This window comes from Carcharhinus amblyrhynchos, chromosome 15 (genome assembly GCF_965287045.1).
Source record: "Carcharhinus amblyrhynchos chromosome 15, sCarAmb.v2.hapA, whole genome shotgun sequence".
In the NCBI taxonomy this organism is placed as follows: domain Eukaryota; kingdom Metazoa; phylum Chordata; class Chondrichthyes; order Carcharhiniformes; family Carcharhinidae; genus Carcharhinus; species Carcharhinus amblyrhynchos.
The window spans coordinates 13882716-13905060 of NC_137338.1; the positions used below are offsets into that span (position 1 = coordinate 13882716).

The following is a 22345-nucleotide window of genomic DNA, read 5'->3' on the forward strand; positions in this document are numbered from 1 at the left end:
CATGGATTCCTTCAGGAGTTGTGAATGGTGCTGAGCATTATACCATCATCTGTGAATCTTAATATGGAGGGAAGATCATTGATGAAATAGCTGAAGATGGTTGGACCTAGGACACTACCCTGATAAATTCCAGCAGATATGACCCAAGGCTGATATGAGGGGCCTCCAATCATCTTCGTTTGACTTAAGTATGACTCCCAGCAGTGCAGAGCTTTTCTCTTGCTTCCCATTGACATCAATTTTGTTAGGGTTGTTTGATTCCACACTTGGTCAAATGCTGCCTTGATGCCAGGGGCAGTTACTGTTAACTCGTTTCTTGAGTTCAGCTCTTCTGTCCACGTTTGCACCCAGGTTGAATTGAGATTGGATTAGCACCTATTGCAAGCTTGTAAACAAAAAAAAAGACATTTAATTCTGCCCTCAAAAGTTGCTTTCCTAAGCAAAATCAAACAATAGTAGTAGTATTTCTAGAACATTGAGTTCCATTTGGCAACAGCAACCTATATTTAAATTTTGTCTTTAAAACAATGAAATGTTCTGACACACTTTTGAAATGCCTTATATTACAAAGTATAACACTGAGATACATAAGGAGATATCTGGACCAAATATTTGGTCAGAGGTAGGTTTTAAGTTGTGGTTTAAAGGAGGGAAGTATGATAGAGAGATGGAAAGGATGTAGGGAGGGAATTCCAGAGGTTGCGGCCTAGGCAACTTAAACAGTGTCGGAACAATTATGATTTGGAATCTAAAAAAGGCTAGTATTAGAGGAGCACAAATATCTGAGAGGTTTGTATTTTTTTTGGGGGAGGATGGGAGTGTGTGGAGATGGCTGAGATGAGGCGAGGCCACTGAGCGATTTGAAAATAAAGATGAGTATTTTTATGTCAAGATGTTTCTTGACCAGGGACCAATATAGATCAGCGAGTGCAGAGATGATGGTGGATCAGGACATACTGAGTTAAGACTCCGATAACAGAGTTTTGAATTACCTCAAGTTTGAGGAGGTAGCAGAGACCTACCAAGCATAATCATGGACCGATATAATGGAACTCCGTGGTTGACAATATCATCTTAGGGCATCTTACATGAAAGAGGAGGAGGTGAGACCAGCCAGGAATGTGTTGGAATTGTGAAGTCATGAGATAACAGGCAAAATACATAACTACCTTTTTAAGTATTAGCCATATTGATTCAAATGATATCTTTTCATGTGAAATTACAAATGTTGAAATTTTAAAAATTAACATTGCAGTTACAGTTTCCATTAAATTTCCATCTGTTGGCATAAGATCTTATTGATGCAGTAAATATAGACAATAGAATGTATGATCATACTCAAAAGAGGACATTCTGCTTTTTTTCAATAATCTGACCTGTCAATAAATCCCATTATGCCAATTTGTTTGACTGCTATCACAACAATTTAAAATATGCTGGTTTACCACTGAAAGGCGAGAGTTGTTATCTGTCATGGCTGCCCTATTATGACATGATTTAATATTGTCATGTATTGGGATACAGTGAAAAGCATCGTTTCTTGCATGCTATATAGACAAAATATACCATTCATAGAGTACATAGAGGAGAAGGAAAGCAGAGGATGCAGAATATAATGTTGCAGTTATAAATAAGGCATAGAGAAAGATCAGCTTAATGTATGGTGGGTCCATTCAAAAGTCTGATGGCAGCACGGAAGAAGCTGTTCTTGAATCAGTCAGTATGTATTTTCAGACTTTTGTATTTTTTTTCCCGGTGCACGATGGTAGAAGAGGGTATATCTGGCGTGCATGGGGTGCTTGATTATGTTGGCTGCTTTATCAAGGCAGCGGAAAATGTTGACAGAAAATTGGATGGGAGGCTCCTAATGGGGGGAGTTTATTTCGAGATCAGCATATGAAATCAAAAGGGCTACTATGTTTAATTATAGGGAAGTAGTTTCCAAAGATTTTGGCTTTTACTCCAAAGGAATGAGAAATTAGAACAAAGAAAATTACAGCACAGGAACTGGTCCTTCGGCCCTCCAAGCCTCTACCGAGCATGCTGCCTGACTGAACTAAAACCTCCTACTCTTCCCGGGCCTACACCCCTCTTCCCGGGCCTACACCCCTCTTCCCGGGCCTACACCCCTCTTCCCGGGCCTACACCCCTCTTCCCGGGCCTACACCCCTCTTCCCGGGCCTACACCCCTCTTCCCGGGCCTACACCCCTCTTCCCGGGCCTACACCCCTCTTCCCGGGCCTATTCATGTATTTGTCCAGACGCCCGTTAAAAGTCACTATTGTATCCGCTTCCACTACCTCCCCAGCAGCGAGTTCCAGGCACCCACCACCCTCTGTTTAAAAAAAAACTTGCTTCATACATCTCCGTTAAACCTTGCCCCTTGCACCTTAAACTCATGCCCCCTAGCAATTGACTCTTACACCCTGGGAAAAAGTTTTTGACAATCCACTCTGTCCGTGCCCCTCATAGTCTTGTAGACTCCCAGCAACCTCCATCGTTCCAGTGAGGACAAACCAAGTTTCTTCAACCTCTCCTCGTAGCTAATGCCCTCCACACCAGGCAACATCCTGGTAAATCTTTTCTGTGCCCTCTCCAAAGCCTCCACATCCTTCTGGTAGTGTGGCGACCAGAATTGAACACTATGTTTTCAGTGCCGCCTAACTAAGGTTCTATAAAGCTGCAACATGACTTGCCAATTTTTAATCTCATGTCCCAGCCAATGAAGGCAAGCATTTTGTATGTCTTCTTGATTACCTTCTCCACCAGCGTTACCACTTTCAATGACCTGTGTACCTGTACACCCAGATCCCTCTGCCTATCAATACTCTTAAGGGTTCTGCCATTTACTGTATATTTCCTATCTGTATTAGACTTTCCAAAATGCATTACCTCATATTCCAAAATGCATTACCTCATATGGATTAAATGTCATCTGCCATCTCTCACCCAAGTCTCCAACCAATCTATATCCTGTTGTATCCTTTGACAGTCCTTATCACTCTGCAAATCCACCAACTTTTGTGTCATCTGCAAACTTACTAATCAAACCAGCTACATTTTCCTCCAAATCATTATAGAGTTGATAGATCGTTGATAGATTATTTGAGTAGCAGCCAAATGTTCTTGAAATCAGACATTGCAACTCCACTTTATCGGAGAAGTGCTTATATAAAAAGCTTGTTCAAATTTTTGATGTAAAGAAAAAACACTTTTGAAGACTCTTGATTCTTTACATTTTTGTTTTATTGGTTTTGTAAATCTGTTTCACAGTACCTTTTTAATGTCACCTCTGTTCTTGCCTTGGATTGCTCCATATCCTTTTCCATAGCTAACCGGATGAACACAGTCCCCAAAATGTCCTCTAATGATGCCTGATCAACTTGACCCACCTAATTTTTTAAAACTAAATACAACATTGCCTCCTCCTTCATTGGACCGGAAAGATACTAATAGAGATAATTTTCCTGAACATGCTCAGAATTCTTGTCCTCCTTGTCCTTTTCTTCCCTTTACAATATTACTATCACTGTCTATATTAGGATAATTAAAGTCTCCAAATATTTCAATATTCTTCTTGCACTTCTCTATAATTTTCTTGCAAAGTTCCCACTAGTTGGTGGCCTATAGAAAACAATCAGCAATGTGCACAAGAAATAGAAGCAGGCTAAATACCTGCCACTTAGATTAAAAGAAAATACAGTATCTATTTTTCCAGATTACTTTAGTCAGCTTCTGTCTTCATGTTATGTTTCTTTTTATTCAGTTGGGTCATTAGTTTAAGACTTTTTTAAAATCCCCAAATGAATGTGAAATGCTAGCATTTTATACTTCCTCATCTTAGGGGTCTCTAAACTAGGAGATGATTATTTAACCCTATCTCATGCATTTTTCTTGTTGATCCTCATGGCTTGTACATTCTCTGTACTCACTCCAGAGCAATTATGTCCTTCCTATAGTGTGATTACCAGAACAGTACGCTAAATTCTAGCGGCCAAAGCATGGTTTAATGCAGTTCCAGCGCTACACCCTTGCTTTTATATTCAATATCTCGTCCAACAAAGGAAAACATTCCATAAGCCTTCTTTACCACCTTATCTATCTGTGGACATGCATTCCAAAGTCTCTCATTTCCTCAGCCCCTCTCAACAGTCTCCCATTTATTGCACATTCCCTTATTTTGTTTCCCCTCCCCAAATGCATTACCTCAAACATGTGCGGATTGATTTCCTTTTGAGTCTTTTCTAGTCACTCAACCAAACCAATACTATCATTCTGACGTTGTCATCATGACATTAATTAAGTATCTGGTAACTGAATGAACAGCCAACCCATGAAAATACAGAATGTACATACAAAATAGGAGCAGAAGTAAGCCATTTGACCCCTCAAACCTGCTCTGTAATTCAATAAGATCACAGCCAATCTGTTTTGTGTTGAGTTCCACATTCCCCATCTATCCCTGATGCCCTTGGATTCTTGTTGGGCAAAGGGAATCAATCAACCTCTACCCTAAAGATATTCAGTGATCCCACTTTCACTGCCCTCTGAGGCTCAGTTCTAAAGTTGTATAACCCATTAAGAGAAAATAATTCTCCTCATTTCTGTCCTTTAAGGGTGACCCCTAATTTTGAAACAGTACTTCCTAATTCTGGACTCTCCCACGATAGGAAACATCCTTTCAATGTCCTCCTTGTCGATACCATTCAGGATCTTTATACTTTAATCAAGTCACCTCTCACTCTTTTAAAGTCCAGTGGAAACGAGACCAACCTTCCCAACCTATCCCCATCGAAGACCTGCTTATTCCAGGTATCAATCTAATAACCTCTGAATTGCCTCCAATGCATTTACATCCTTCCTTAAATAAGGAGACCAGAACATCATAATGGGGTTCATTACATTGATTGGTGCTGATCAGTAGAATGATTCAAGTCAGGTAACCTGCTGCCATAATGATAGTGGACAGCGCTACATGTGACTGCTGAGTTCTGGGTGACAGATAGGTAAGCAGGCCACCAATAAATTATCAGCACCTTGTGGTGAATGAGTGCCTGGATGACAGTAGTGGAGACTTGATTTCGTTTAGTTCCTTGAGGCTAAACACGTCCTTGAATTAAGCAATGACAGCCATAGTTGACAAACTGTGACTTGGTGAAGTAGTGCTTCATAATTCTCAGTTGAAACCTGCACGTGAAAACATAATAGCTAAGGCGTTCTAAATTCAAAATGTTGGTGTCATATAAACATAGATACATAGAAAATAGGAGCAGAAAAATTCAGCCCTTTAAGCCCAATTCATTATGATCATAGTTGATAATCAAACTCAACCTGTTCCACCTTCCCCCGTATCATTTGTTCCGCTTTGCCCCAACACAGCTGTATCTAATTCATTCTTGTGAACATGCATGTTTTGGCTTCAACTGTTTTCTATTGTAGTGAATTGCACAGGCTTACCACTTTCTGTGCGAAGAAATTTCTCCTCATCTCAGTCCGAAAGTTCTGGACCCCCCCACCCCCGCCCCTACCCCCGCCATGAGAAAATTCTTCCTTCTTCTACCCTGTCTAGTCCTGTTAGAAATTTATATTTCTATGAGATCCCCCCTCATTCTTCTGAGCTCCAGCGAATATGACTCTAACTGACTCAATCTCCCCTTTGTAGGTTGGCCCTGCTATCCCAAGAATCAATCTGGTAAAACTTTGCTACACTCCTTCTATAGCAAGAACATCCTTTCTCAGATAAGGAAACCGAAACTGCATACGGTATTCCAGGTGTGGCCTCACTAAGGTCCTGTACAATTGCAGCAAGACATCCTTGTTCCTGTACTTAAATCTTCTCACAGTGAAGGCCAATATATTATTTGGTTTCTTTACGTTTGATGCATCTGCATGATTACCTTCAGCAATTGGTGTATGAGGATAGCCAGTTTCATTGCACATTCCACTTTCTTAATCTATAACCGTTCAGATAATCTACCTTCCAGTTTTTGCTACCAAAGTAGATAATCTCACATTTATCCACATTGTACTTTACCTGCCATATATTTGGCCACACATTGTTTGTTCCAATCACACTGAAGCATCTCTGTACCCTTTTCACAGCTCACCCTCCCACCCAGCTTGTTTCATCTTTAAATTTGGAGATATTACATTCAGTTCCTTCATTTAAATCATTAATGTACATGTGAATAGTTGGGGTCCTAGTACAGATGCCTGCCATTCCCGCTAGCCACTGCCTACCATTTGGAAAAAGACGTGTTTATTCCTACTCTGTTTCCTTTCTGCCAATCAGTTTTCTATATGTTTCAATGTGCTACCCGCAGTCCCATGTGCTTTAATTTTGCACGCTAATCTCTTATGTCGTTCAATGATTTAATACTATTGCATCACATATTGCAATTTCCTTGAGTGCATTTTGTAGAGGAAAACTGGTTCTAGAATTAATTTGTTGATCAGAAAATGACAATACTGCAAGTCTGAGGTGTAGCTGTTTAGATTCTTTCAGTTGTTTGAAGGCCACGTCAATGTGAGACTCCATGATGTATTAAAACAAAATTATTTTTAGATTTTTTAAGCAATATGTAAATAGTTCTGGAAACAAAAACTGTTCAACTTTATTCGTTCAATTCTTGAGGAATGATCTATTTAAATTATGTGTACAGTATGACTCGAACATAAAGGCAAATCGCCAATGTAGCAATTCTTTCTGGTGCAAACATATCAAGTAAACCAGCACTTTTCAAGCAAAGAAAGCTTTGGCTTGTTCGTATGAACAGGATGGAAGATGGTCACATCCCCAAGAATACCCTATTGGTGAGATGGCCTATGCCAAGACACAAGCAGCGTACCCAGAGCTCCAATTCAAGAACACTGTCAGAAGAAACATGAAAACCCTCAATATCAACCATGACAAGTGGGAAACTCTAGGAGATGATTGATGCAAATGGCAACAGCAGCAGTGGGTAAGAATTCGCTACCACAACATATGGTTTCAGAAGTAGCAAAGCAGATACTAGGCCTGCAAACAAGACATCAGCAAAAATCATCCTGCAACACTGGCAAGGAACAATTTCCTTGTTCGACTTGTGGCAGATTTGCATTTCCAGCATGTGCTTTTTCAGCCATCAAAAGAAGTGCAGCAGATGTTCTCATCTCATATCGCAAAAGTTATGAGGTTACATTTACATCATCTATTGCAGGTGGAAGGATACCAGCGACCAATCTTGAATATAGCTGATACTTTGTTTCACAGGAGAGGAAACCTAGACTTTCTGAAATTAAGTGTAAAACTGTCTAATAGTATTTCACCTTTGCTCAGTTAGTATATGTATTTCTATATAAACAAATTCAAGTTTTGGTGCTGTCTCCGATCTGAATTTTGATGAAGTCATAGTAAGTTGAACATTTTTCTTGCTGTAACTTCAAACTGATTGCCCTTTATCTTTCACACACAAAAGAATCTGCAGAATGTTGCCAGTCCTTCCTTTATACAGTTTACAGTCTCATGAAGTTTTCCAATTTATATTTTAGAACCTTATTTCATTAATACCTTAGCATAGAAATTGACCTGATTTGTCTGATTTGAAATAAATGAGCTGTTTTTAACAATATTACTGCAAACTGCTCTCCATACAGGCCATAACTTATACAAAGACATTTAAACTTCCATAGTTGAAAGAATGATGCACGATTTCACACATTAAAATATTTACTGTAACCACTTGGAAATAAGTGGATGTATTAGTGAGAGGCAACATGGTTTTGTGAAGGGGAGGTTGTGTCTCACTAACTTGATTGAATTTTTCGAGGAACTGATGAAGATGATTGAAGGTAGGGCAGTGGATGTTGTCTACATGGACTTCAGTAAGGCCTTTGACAAGGCCCCTCATGGCAGACTGGTGCAGAAGGTGAAGTCACATGGGATCAGAGATGGGCTGGCAAGGTGGATACAAAATTGGCTTCGTCAAAGAAGACAGGTTAGCAGTGGAAGGGTGCATTTCTGAATGGAGAGCTGTGACAAGTGGCATTCCTCAGGGATCAGTGCTGGCAGCTTTGCTATTTGTGATATAAATGATTTGGGGGAAAATGTAACTGGTTTGATTGGTTAGTTTGCAGACAATACAAAGTTGCTGGATTTGTGGATAGTGATGAGGATCATCAGAGGATATAGCAGGATATAGGTTGGTTGGAGACTTGGGTGGAGAGCGGCAGATGGAGTTTATTCTGGACAAATATGAGGTAATGCATTTTGGAAGATCTAATACAGATAGGAAATATGCAGTTAATGGCAGAACCTTTAAGAGTATTGATAGGCAGAGGGATCTGGGTGTACACGTACACAGGTCACAAAGTAGCAACACAGGTGGAGAAGGTAGTCAGGAAGGTATACGGCATGCTTGCCTCCATCAGCTGGGGCATTGAGTTTAAAAATTGGCAAGTCTTGTTGCAGCTTTATAGAACCTTAGTTAGGCTGCACTTGGAATATAGTGTTCAATTCTGGTCACTATACTACGAGAAAGATGTGGAGGCTTTGGAGAGGGTACAGAAAAGATTTACCAGAGTGTTGTCTGGTATGGAAGGCATTAGCTATGAGGAGAGATTGGAGAAACTTGGTTTGTTCTCACTGGAACGACGGAGGTTGAGGGGCAATCCAATAGAAGTCTACAAGATTGAGAGGCATGGACAGAATGCATAGTCAGAAGCTTTTTCCCAGGATGGAAGAGTCAATTACTCAGGGGCATAGGTTTAAGGTGTGAGGGGCAAGGTTTAAAGAAGATGTACGAGGCAGATTTTTTACAGAGGGTGGTGGGTACCTGGAATTCACTGTCAGGGGAGATGGTGGAAGCAGATATGGTGGTGGCTTTTAAAAGGTGTCTTGACAAATACGTGAATAGGATGGGAATAGAGGGATATGGTCCCTGGAAGGGTAGGGGGTTTTAGTTTCGTTGGGCAGCATGGTCAGTGTAGGCTTGGAGGGCTGAAGGGCCTGTTCTGTGCTGTAATTTTCTTTGTTCTTAAAAGGCTAAAAGCTCTGGCTAAATGCTTTCTTTGTGTGCAACTTATTCTGTAGACCACAGAACATAATTCCCCTTTTTACTTTTGATGCAACTGAAAAAACAAACATAAAGGGATACTTTACACTGTATTGTCCACTTTATTAAGTAAACATTCAATTCTGCTGAAATCTGTTCAAAATAACTCTTAGCTTGCTCACTTATTACACTGGGGGCAAATAAGACACCTAGAAATAATTTCAAGGCAGAAATCTAAACATGCAATGTCAAATTATACTTATGTTTATATAACCACGATGTCTGAAAACACTTTGCAACCAACAAAATACTTTTGAAGTATAGCCCCTATTGTGACATAGGAAACGTAGCAGTCAGTTTGTGTACAACAAACTCCCATAAAACAGCAATGTGATATTGATCAGATCTGATTTTTGTGATATTAATTGAGGAATGAATACTGACCTGGACGCTGGGGATGACTCCCCTGCTCTTTGATTTAAAAAAAAATTCTAATTCTTTCATGGGATGTGAGCATCAGGAGGAAGGCCACCATTTATTGTTCATCCCTAAATGCCCTTGAGTTGGTGGTGGTGAGCAGCCTTCTTCAACTGCTACAGCCCATCTATTAGGAAGAAGATTCCAGATTCCAAATACCAGTGATATTGAAGGAATGACAAGTCAGAATGATGTGTGGCTTGGAGAAGAACTATTCTCATGTGTCTGTTTTCCTTTTTCTTCCAGGTGGTAAAGGTCACAAATTTGAAAGTTGCTGTTGAAGGAACCTTTAAGGGTGACTTTAATCCACCTGTAGATTGGGGAAATCAAATTAGCAACAATATTGTGATAGATGTATTCCTCGAGTTTGTACAAGATGGTTTTCCAGACCAGCATATTGAGGAACCAACTGGACAATGTGCTATCCTAGATTTGGTATTATGCAATCAGAAGAGGCTAATTAATTAATCTTGTGTGGGGTTCTTTTAGGGAACAAGATTTAAAGTTCACTTATTAGTGTCACAAGTAGGTTTAAATTAATGCTGCAACAAAGTTGCTGTGAATAATGACCATAACATGATAGAATTCTTAATTAGAATTGAAAATGATAGGGTACTAAATCTAAATAAAGGAACCTCTGAACGTACGAGGCATGAGTTGGCTAAAATTGATTGGAGTACTTAATTTAAAGACATGATGGTGGATAGACAATGGCTAGTACTTAAAGAATGAATTTGTGCATTGTAACAGTTACATAAACAAAAGATAGAAAAGCAGTCCAACCATGGCTTACAAAAACAAGTTTTTCCTGGGATAATACCATAACTGAGAGGCCACATCTATTTGTGGTGATCTAATAGAGGTCCTTAATATTGCAAAAGGATTTGATAGGATAGCTTTAGTGAACATGTTTCCACTTACTGGGAAAAGCTATAACTAGGAGCCATAAATGTAAAATTCATTCATAAATCCAACGAAATTCATGAGAAACATATTTTCCAAAGAATGGTAAGAATGTGGAATTCACTACTATTAAGGTTAAAGGCAGAATGCAGAGGCTCATTCGGCACCTAAGCATAAACATGGACTGGTCATGTAAATGGCTTGTTTTTGTGCTGTTAAGTACTAAGCAAATTTTGTTTACTCTTTGAAATTTGACAGATTTAAATAAGCCTGCAAATCTCGCAATTATGTTTCATGCCACAAGAATGGACTTTTGTATATTTAGTAATATGTATTATTTTGTCATAGATGTTCAGAAGCTCAGTTTTTAATATTTCTATTGTTTCAATCCCTTATTTTACAGACAGTGCGTCATGGCTTCCCCTGTCAACCGACTGCCTTAGCTTTTGATCCAGTGCAAAAAATCTTAGCTATTGGCTGCCGCACAGGAGCATTACGAATGTATCCTTTTTTAAAAAAAATTGAACTGTTTGCAAGAAGGTTTGTAGCAGTGGATATTTGCACCTTCCTAGATACTGTTTATTACTTTCTTCTGCATTGATTCTGGGATGTTTGCAGTGCAGTCGTGGATAAGATGCAGTCTCATCTTGCATCATGGTAAGTGTGTTTACCTGTAGCTTGTTCAGTATTTAAATATTATTCAAATGAGTCTGGACTGATAGTATTATACTGCTGTGTTATGTTGGAAAGCCATGACACAATTCAATTTGGATCAGCTGCAGATGGGAGGAGGGCATTTGTTTCCTTTTATTCCATTTCCCTTGCTGATATTGTGGTTTATATTCAACTTGCACACATGATAGAGTACAAAAAGAAACAGCTCAGTCCTCTCCTAGCAAATCTGCCTGTAATGTTTTTACAAATTTTATCAGCTGATGGTTTGATAGTTGAAATTATTGTCTATGTATTGTTTTCAATTTCCATATCATTGTGGTGTTGCTTTGTCTGCAGTTTGTTACACGCTTCCCCAACTGTTTTAGGATTGAAAACCCTTGCAGCTTTCAGAATAAGGTCCACAGATTCTTTGATGCAGATGTTTCTCACATATTTGCATCCGATTAAAATTATGTTAAAATTGAGTAAATATTTGAAGATTTTTAAAAGTAAAAGCTGTAATTATATCAAGCTTTTGTTTTGTTCAATGGATATGTATAGGGTAGGTTCTCTCATTTCACGTGCTTTTAATATGCTTGATTTTTATTAAAACTTTCATGTCAAACAATGTTACACTTCTAAGCCTTTGCTTGGTTCGGCCATCCTGAGCCAATGACCATTAGACTGTTAATTGGCTCAGGGCAAGACTTCACCCCACATGGGAGGATGTTCAGTCTCTGAGACCTGTCAACTAATCTGATGGCCAGCTGCTCCCTGGTCTTGATATGGAAAGGAAAGAACAACACTGCAGAATGAAAATACTTAACCTGTTTCTTGTGGTGAAACAAGAAAACAGGCTTAATAAATAGATTTAGCCTTTGTACGCGAGGACAAAATTAAATATCATTGAAGAAGAAAAACTGCTTAGTTGTAGAATTGTATGATTAACTTTTTAAAATGAAAGTGCTGCATTTTGTAAGATTTATTGGAGGATTTCTATGTTTTCTCCCCTTTTTATCATTATCAGGCTTGCACCTTGATCTGCAGTTTGTATTCGGGCTTTGACCAATGCAGATTTTATTTTAACCCTAATGGATGTGTCAGAATGTTTTGAGAAGACTTGACTTTGAATCCTGTTCCTTTCTATAGAAAATATAAAAAAAGTTAATGAAAGATCAGGCAAAGCATTTTCCTTACCCATCAGAAATATTGATCAATGACAAGGTTTATGACAAATAATGGTTTGAAATTTGATGTAGAGGTAACCAAGACAAAGCACTTCAATGGTCACAAGTTAATTGCAAATAACAGATAATTCATTAATTCAAGAGTTCTGTGCAACAGGCCACCCTATTAAAACTGCTCATTCTAGAATTTATCCCTTGAATGAAGTGGAATAAATAACTCATAGGTAGCACCATATTCAGAAATTCCTACTTGCAAATGGAATTACTTTCGTATTTAGTGTGTGGTGCAATATAAATAATTGAAAAGGTATTTTATTCATACAATAACAGAAAATTTTGGAAATATGCAACTAGTTAGGCAGCATCTGTGCAAAATGAATGGTAGGTGTAATGGACTTTAGGTTAACTCACCCATAATGGGTGGGGAAGGACCAGAGTTGGATGGAAAATTGTCAAATCATAGATGATGACTGAAAGTCTTTGGAACTCTATGATGGAAGCAGAATTTTTGAATATTTTGAACATTTTAAGGCAGAGGTGGTACAATGGTTAGTACTACGGCCTTACAGCACCAGCTACCTGGGTTCATTTCCTGGCCTTGGGTGATTGTGTGGAGTCTGCATGTTCTCCCGTGTCTGCACAGGTTTCCTCCAGGTGCTCTGGTTTCCTCCCACAGTCTGAAAGACATGCTGCTTAAGGGCATTGGCCATACTAAATTCTCCCTATGTGTACCCGAGCAGGTGCCAGTGTGTGGCGACTAGAGGATTTTCGCAGTAACTTCATTGCAGTATTAATGTATGCCCACTTGTGACACTAATTAATAAAATTTAATATTCTTGATAAGCAGGTTGGTGATAGGTTATCGGGGGTAGAAAGATTTGAGATTACTATCAGACAAGCTATGATCTTAATAAATGGCGGAGCAAGCTTGAGGGGCTGTATCTGCCTCTTGATCTTAGTTTCATATGTTAAATAAGTTTGGTGATAATTCTTGTTGTGAGAGATTTATTTGTACAGTTGGAGGAGTTCACAAAGGGAACATCGTGATGCACCGTGCCATGATAGCTTTGATTAGTCTTCAGGCTGCGTTAGGCAGTGATATCTCCCACAAACCCAACCACTCTGGTTCCCTGTTCTTTGACCAACTGCAGTTCCATCTACATCATACCGTTATTACTGATTATCTTCTGTGATTATTATTATTAGCGTACGCAGTAATCACCAAGCCAGGCAATAACATTTGTAAGTAGCTAAATGGAGCTCTTTGAGCCCTCTGCTGAATTTTGTCACATCATGGGCGCAATCTTTCTAGCCCTCTGTTCTGGTCGATTGGGTTAGAGGGCTGTGAAGATAGCATGCAAGGCTTTCGTGTTGGGCGCAAACTGGTCTCGTGCTAAGGCCATCTTCCCGGCTCTGTTTTGTTGACTGATTTTAAATATTAATGACTTTTTTTTAAACCCTACTGGCAGGGCTGACACGGCCATTTCCAGCCTCCCGGATGCTTCTACCCTTGTCAGTGAGAGGCCTCATCGCCAGGACCACTCATGGTCCTATCCATCGGGGATTAGACACGATGGCCACATCAGGGGAAACAGAGGCCATTGAAGTCCTCAGGTGGTTGAGGGCATAGCTTGACAGTGACCACCTGGTATCCTCAGCTCCCACTGGGCACTATAATTGTACTGGGGCAATGCCAAAAGGGTTGGATTTAATTGGGGGTAGTGCCATGACGTGGGTTGGAACGGTGACTGGGAAGAGGGGTGGCGGGGAGGTGTGTGTTAGGCAAGGAGGGTGATTGGCAATGGTGTTGGCTCAGGTAGGGGAGGGCCGATTGGCAAAAGGAGGGAGAGTGGGGGTGGGGGGTGGTGATCGGCAAAGGGGGTGCTGTGTAAAAGATGGTCCATGCATGGGGTTGCGACAGAGGACCCAGGAGAGTCTCTATGCCAGCGACCCATGTATCAATGTTGGGGGGGGTGAGAGGGGTGGTGACACTGCTGGGGGCTTGGGGGGGGGGGGGGGTGTCCATGGGGATTTGGGGTGCCTGCACAATGGCGCCCTGAACAGTCCTCAACTGGCACCCTAGCAAGCCTAGGTTCTGTCCCTCTTTACTGGCATGAAACACCCAACTGCCAAAAGAATTGACAGTGTCAAACATGCCCAACAAACCGGAGTGCAACAGTCTGGTTTTTCAGACTTTTTTGACACATGGCATTTTTTTGGCCAGACCATGTCTTAGACCTAAAAGTCTTACTGAACACAAAGATTGTTGTCATTGTTGGAGGCCAATCTTCTCAGTTCCAGAACATGGCTGTACAATTTCATAGACCCAGCCACCTTGCCTCATCAGCAACATTCCTCCATCAAGGGTCAGAGAGGACACTTTCGTGATGATTTCACAGCTTCGATCGGCATTTGTAGACATTACCATTGTTAAATTTTCCACTGTCAACGTCCTGGAGTTACCATTGACTAGAAATTGAAGTAGAGCAACTAAATAAATACTGTGGCTATAAAAGCAAATCCGAAAGTGCGAATTCTGTGGTGAATAACTCACCCCCCTGACTCTCCAAAACCTGTCCACCATCTACAGACACCAGTCAGGAGTGTGATAGAACACTCTCCATTTGCTTGGATGTATATAACTACTACAAAACTCAGAAATCTGGCACTATCCAAGACAAAGCAGCCCACTTAATTGGCACATGTTTACCACCCTTAAGCATTCACTCTTTCCACCGCAGCTGCACAGTAATGGCAGCTGTATTACCATACGTAAGATACATTGCAACAACTCGAGCTTCTTAACAGCCTTTTTCAAACCTGAGACCATCTAGAAGAAGGGCAGCAGATTCTGAGAACACTACCACCTGAAAATTACCCAGTCTATATCACTGTCCTGGATCAAAATCCTTTTTTAACATCACAGTGAATGTACCTGCAGGAGATACCCACCATCACCTTGTGAGTGGGCAATAAATGAAGGCCTTGCCAGAAATGCCCACATAAAATGAACAGTTAGTAATACATTTCAGATACACTTACGTGCATAACCTCAGTGAGCTACAGTTTTTCTTTGTCTTTACCTCACATTCTACATTGTGCAATCCCTGTTGCTTCAGAAGAGACAGTGACAGGCTGCTCCATTTCTTGCTCTGCTTCTGAGGTACTTGAAGGCAAGAGCTTCTGGTATTGGAGCCCATGATAACATTGCCAAAGGCTGTTCCACCTGTACTCATGTAGGCCCAGACTGAGATAGAGGGAGGATTTTTGCAAGTATATAAAAATAGCTAATGTTCTGTTCTTAGAGGCAGAGACAGGTGAAATTATCATGGGCAGTGAGTAGACATTGGAAAAATAAAGACAAAGAAAGACATAAATGAAGGGCAACCAAGAGTGAGTAACTTGAGATAATCAGGTGAGAAGAGCAGAATATTTCTTGAAAAGTTGTGAAACTTGCAAATGTTGTGTTTAGAGTGAACACACAATATTAGCATGCAGGTACACCAAGCAATTAGGAAAGCAAATGGCAGATTGGCCTTTATTGCAAGGAGATTGCGGTACGAGACTAAGGCTGTCTTCTTTGTGCATGGTTTTGGTGAGATCATGCTTGGAGTACTCTCTGCAGTTTTGGTCTTCAAGTTTAAAGAAGGATATGCTTACAGATAGGGCAATAAAAAGTACAGCATAGGAACAGACCCTTCGACCCTCCAAGCCTGTACTGATCATGATGCCCTAACTAAACTAAAAAGAAACTACCCTTACATGGTCTATATCCCTATTTATGTACCAATCCAGATGCTGCTTAAATGTTGCCAAAGTTCCTGCTTCCACCATTTCCCCTAGCACCAAGTTCCAAGCACCCACCATGCTTTGCATGGAAAAACTTCCCCCACACATCTCCCTTAAACTTTCTCCCTCTCAGCTTGAACCTGTGCCCCCTTGTAATTGACACTTCCACCCCAGGAAAAAGCCTCCAACTATCCACCTTGTCTATGCCTTTCATAATTTTGTACGCCTCTATCAGGTCTCCCCTCAGCCCCTCATCATTTCAATGGAAACAATCCTAGTTTATTCAATCTCTCCTCACAGTCAAGACTCTCCAAACCAGGCAACATCTTGGTGAACCTTCTTTGCACTTTCTCCAAGACTTCCACGTCCTTGCGGTGGAGTGGTGTCTAGAACTGCACACAAAACTCCAAATGCGGCCTAAAGTTGAACATAGATGTTGTGAGTTCGGAAGATGCTATCAAAAGAGCCTTGATACGTTGCTATAGTGCATCTTGTAGATGATGCCCAATGCTCGTGTGATGATGATGATGGTGGTGGAGTAAATGTTATAAGGTGGCAGATGGGACGTTGACCAAGTGGGCAGCTTTGTCCTGGATGATGTACTTTTTGTGTGTTTATGGGAACTATATTCATTAAGGCAAGTGGAGAGTATTTCACAACTCCTCATCCAACCCTTTAAGGTTGGGAGGTAAAAAGGCAAGTTGTTTGCAGGATTTCCAGCCTTTGTCCTGTTCTTATAGTCTTATTATTTCAATGACTGGCCTAGTTTAGCTTCTGGTCATTGATAATGCCTAGGATATTGATGATGGGGGATTGTTGTTAACCATCAAGGGAAGATGTTTGGATTCTCTTTTATTAGAAATGGTCATTGCTTGACACTTGTGTGGCATGAATGTTACTTGCCATTGATCAGCCTAAATCTGACAATGATTGTGCCTCAGACATTATCCTGAAGAACTCCTGAAATGATGCCCTGTGGCTGAAAATGATTAGTTTCCAACAATCACAAACATACTGCTGTGTATGATTCCAACCAGTGGAGAGATTTCCTCTTGATACCCTTGACTTCAAATTTTTCTAAAGCCATATGTGATCCAAATGCTACTTTACTGTCAAGGACAGTCACTCGCATTGGAATTAATTGCTGAAATTCAGCTCTATTTTTTCCATATTTGGATCATGTATTCTTTTTGTCCATCATTGAGTGGTTTGAAGCTATCATCACAGACTGCCTAATCAGGTCCTAAAAAAAATAGCTGCCAGACTGGATTTGCAACAGCTGTTGAGGGAAACCAACAAGAGAGAAAAACATACATGACCTCATCCTCACCAACCTGCCTGCTGCAGATGCAACTGTCCATGACAATATCAGCAGGAGTAAACACAGCACAGTCCTTGTGGAGACAAAAGTCCTGTCTTCCCATTGAGGATACCCTCCATCGTGTATGGAACTTCCACCATGCCAGTAGGGACAGATTTCAAACACAATTAGCAGCTCAACACTGGGTTTCCATGAAGCATTGTAAGCCATTAGCAGCAGCAAAATAGTACTCTGACAATTTGCAACCTCATGGCTCAGCATATTCCCCACTTCACCATTACCATTAAGCCAGGAGAACAGCCCTGGTTCAATGATTAGCTGTAAAGACTCGCATTCTAATTAGTATTCTGTAAACTGTGTGTTCCTTTATGTGCCTTGTTTGTTATCAGAACTCCCCACTCAGCTGACGAAGGAGCAGCGCTCGGAAAGCTAGTGGTATTTGCTACCAAATAAACCTGTTGGACTTTAACCTGGTGTTATGAGACTCATTACAATGAAGAGTGCAGCAGGGCATGCCTGCTGCAATATCAGACATACACAAAAATGAGCTATCCGTCTGATGAAGCTATGACACAGGGCTACTTGCATGCCAATCAGCATAAGCAGCATATTAGAGTTAAGCAGTTCTTCAACCAAGGATCAGATCTAAGCTCTGCAGTCCTGCATTCACATCTAGTCGTGAATGGTGTTGAACGTTTAATGCGCTAGAGGAAGAGTTTTTAGGAATAGCCCCAACCATTTTGGTAAGAGTAACAGGAGTACAGACTATAGGGCTAATGGAAGGACTCTTAATAGTGTTGATGAGCAGAGAGGCCTCGGTGTACATGTGCATAGCTTCCTGAAAGTTGGCACCCAGGTTGATAAGGTTGTTAAGAAGGCCTAGTGTGTTAGCTTTTATTGGTAGAGGGATTGAATTTCGGAGCCGTGAGGTCATATTACAACTGTACAAAACTCTGGTGCGGCCGCACTTGGAGTATTGCGTACAGTGCTGGTCGCCGCATTATAAGAAGGATGCGGAGGCATTGGAAAGGGTGCGGAGGAGGTTTACCAGGATGTTGCCTGGTATGGTGGGAAGGTCTTATGAGGAAAGGCTGAGGGACTTGAGGTTATTTTCATTGGAGAGAAGAAGGTTACGAGGTGACCTGATTGAGGCATACAAGATGATCAAAGGATTGGATAGGGTGGACAGCGAGAGCCTTTTACCTCAGATGGTGATGGCTAACACTAGGGGACATAGCTTTAAATTAAGGGGTGGTAGTTATAGGATGGATGTCAGAGGTAGGTTCTTTACTCAGAGGGTAGTAAGGTCGTGGAATGCCCTGCCTGTAGCAGTTGTGGACTTGCCAACTTTAAGGGCATTCAAATGGTCAGTGGATAGGCATATGGATAACATTGGAATAGTTTAGGTTAGAGGGTCATTAGATTGGTTCCACTGGTTGGCGCAACATCAAGGGCCGAAGGGCCTGTACTGCGCTGTAATGTTCTGTGTTCTAGAACAGGTCAGAAGCTAGGAATCCTGTGGCGAGTAACTCACTTCCTGATTCTCCACAGCCTGTCCACCATCTATAAGGCACAAGTCAGGAGTGTGATGAAATGCTGCTCACCTTCCTGGAAAAGTGAACTCCAGCAGCACTCAAGAAGCTTGGCCCTATCCAAGAAAAAGCAGCTCATTTTATTGCTAACCTTTCCACAAACGTTCACTTCCTGCACTACCGATGAACAGTGGAAGTAGTGTGTATCATCTACAAGATTCATTGCAGAAGCTCAAAGGCACCTTCGGCAGCACTTTCAAACCTACAATGCTATCATGTAGAACAGTGATGGGCAACCTAAGCTAGTCAGTGGGCCGCATGAGTGGCCCTTCGTCTCAGTGGACCACAAAATTGAAATAGTTCATTTGCCTTACCCATGACCCCATGAATAAGATCAAGTACATTTAAGATAGACCGAATATTTTGTAATGTATTACAGAAAATGCTTAACCATTCATAAGTTAATAGAACTGTCATTTACTTCAAATGGGAAAAGCAAAACTTTTTACACTTGTGTATATTATAACTTACTGTGTTTATCAAAAATAATATCGCTGACAATAAAAAGATATACATTTCTTAATTGTACAGATGTTCTTGGTATTTTATTTTTATTTAATATTTTGTTATCTTTATTTATTTTAATGAATAAACCATACCGCTCCTGATGAGCTTTCTAACGCTCTTATAAAAATCTTACTATGAAGAAACCTTACTTAAATAAATTTGTACCAGTTTTTAAATAAATGAGGTAAACAAGTACGCTGACTCTGCTTGATTTGAGTATGAGTTTCCAAATGTGCTGTTATTACTTCCTTAATAATTGATTGCAAAATCTTTCCAACAAATAGGTGTTAGGTTAATCAGCTATCCCCTCCCTTTTTAAATCGGGTATTGTCTCACTGGCAGTTTTCCAATTCTCCGGTACTTCTCCAGAATCCAAGGATTTTTGGAAAATTAAAACCAATGCAGCCACTATCTCTATAGCTATTTCTTTTAGGATCTTGCTTGCAGTTGAGCAAAGGTTTCTGCAAAGCAGTCATCCTTTTACATTTAGTCTCCCCACTGTAAAGGAGATCACGTTGGGAGCAGTGAATACAATAGACTAAATTGTGGTAAGTGCAAATGAAGCACTGCTTAACTTTGAGGAGGAAGGACTTCAAGGGGCAGGTGTGCACCTTTTGTGATTGCAAGGAAAGTTGCCATGGGAAGAGGATGGGGAGTTGGGCATGGTGGAAGAATGGATCAGGTGTCATGGAGGGAGCAATCCCTGTGGAATGCTGATAGAGTTGGAACGTAGAACAGTACAGCACAGTACAGGCCCTTCAGCCCTCAATGTGTGGAGCTATGTCCGAACCCAAGAGCAAGCTATCCCACTCCCTATCATTCTGGTGTGCTCCATGTGCCTATCCAATAACCGCTTGAAAGTTTCTTAATGTCTGACTCCACTATTGCAGCAGGCAGTCCATTCCACACCCCAACCACTCTGAGTAAAGAACCTGTGTCGGACAACCCTCCTGTATATCCCACCATGAACCTTTATAGTTATGCCCCCTAGTAACAGCTACATCCACCTGAGGAAATAGTCTCAGAACGTCCACTCTATCTATCCCCCTCGTCATCATATAAACTTATATTAAGTCGCCTCTCATCCTCTGCTCTAAAGAGAAAAGACCCAGCTCCCTCAACCTTTCTTCATAAGACCTACCCTCCAAACCAGGCAGCATCCTGGTAAATCTCCTCTGCGCGCTCTCCAATGCTTCCACGTCCTCCTTATAGTGAGGTGACCAGAACTGCACACAATATTCCAAATGTTTTCTCACCAAGGTCCTGTATAGTTGCACATAACCCCACGGCTCTTAAACTCTAACCCCCTGTTAATAAACACTAACACACTATAAGCCTTCTTCATGGCTCTATCCACTTGAGTGGCGATCTTCAGATATCTGTGAATTAGAACCCCAAGATCTCTCTGTTCCTCCACATTCCTCAGAACCCTGCCATTGACCCTGTAATCTGCACTCAAGTTTGTCCTACCAAAATGAATCACCTCACACTTATCAGGGTTAAATTCCATCTGCCACTTTTTGGCCCAGCTCTGCATCCTATCAACGTCTCCTTGCAGCCTTCAGGAGCCCTCCTCCTCATCCACTACTCCACCAATCTTGGTGTCATCAGCAAATTTACTAACCTACCCTTCAGCCCTCTCTTCCAAGTCATTGATAAAAATCACAAAAAACAGAGGACCCAGCACTGACCCCTGTGGTACTCTGCTGGTAATTGGCCTCCAGTCTGAAAATTTTCCCTCCACCACCACCACCCTCTGTCTTCTATGAGATAGCCAGTTACTTATTCAATCGGCCAAATTTCCTTCTATCCCACACCTCGTTACTTTCTTCATGAGCCTACCATGGGGAACCTTATCAAGCGTCTTACTAAAATCCATGTATACGAGATTAACTGCTCTACCTTCATCTGCAGGCTTAGTTACTTCCTCAGAGAATTCAATCAAATTTGTGAGACAGGACTTACCCCTCATGAATCTGTGCTGACTATCCCGGATTAAGCTGCATCTTTCCAAATGGTTATAAATCCTATCCCTCAGGACCTTTTCCATTAACTTATCGACCACCGAAGTAAGACTAACTATAATTACCAGGGTCATTCCTATTTACTTTCTTGAAGAGAGGAGCAACATTTGCCTTTCTGCATTTCTCCAGTCCTCTGGCACTATCCCTGTGGACAGTAAGGACCCAAAGATCAAAGTTAAAGGTGTCACAATCTCATCCCTTGCCTCCTAAAGTATCCTAGGATGTATCCCATTTGGCCCAGGTCTCTTATCAACCCTCAGGTTTTTCAAAATTGCTAATACATCTTCCCTTACAACATCCACATTCTCCATCCTATCAGCCTGTATCAGACTCTCATCCTCAAAAACATGACCCCTCTCCTTCATGAATGCTGAAGAAAAGTATTCATTCAATACCTCACCTATGTCTTCTGACTCCATGCGCAAGTTCCCACTACTATCCTTGACCGGCCCTAACCTCACCCTGGTCATTCTTTTATTTCTCACATAAGAGTAAAAAGCCTTGGGATTTTCCTTGATCCATCCCAGCAAGGACTTCTCATGCCCTCCTAGCTCTCCTAAGCCCTTTTTTTAAATTCATTCCTTGCTACCTTGTAACCTTCAAGTGACCCAATGGAACCTTGTTTCGTCATCCTTACTCATGCTTCCTTTTCCCTCTTGACAAAACATTCAACCTCTTTTGTGAACAGTGGTTCCCTCACTCGGCCATTTCCTCCCCGCCTGACAGGGACATACCTATCAAGGACATGCAGTATTGTTCCTTGAACAAGCTCCACTTTTCATTTGTGCCTTTACCTGACAGTTTCTGTCCCCATCTTATGCTCTAATTTTTGCCTAATCGCATCATAATTACACTTGCC

The 22345-nt window shown here is 41.1% G+C and overlaps 1 protein-coding gene across 9 annotated transcripts in view; it reads left to right on the top strand.

Moving 5' to 3' along the window:
• stxbp5l (syntaxin binding protein 5L) overlaps positions 1-22345 on the top strand; it is a 454881-nt gene that overhangs the window by 16555 nt on the left and 415981 nt on the right. For all 9 annotated transcript variants that reach the window (XM_080203426.1, XM_080203432.1, XM_080203427.1 and 6 more), the window contains exon 2: positions 10816-10913. In XM_080203426.1, coding sequence (XP_080059552.1) covers positions 10816-10913 — 98 coding nt within the window. The remainder of the gene's footprint in view (positions 1-10815; positions 10914-22345) is intronic.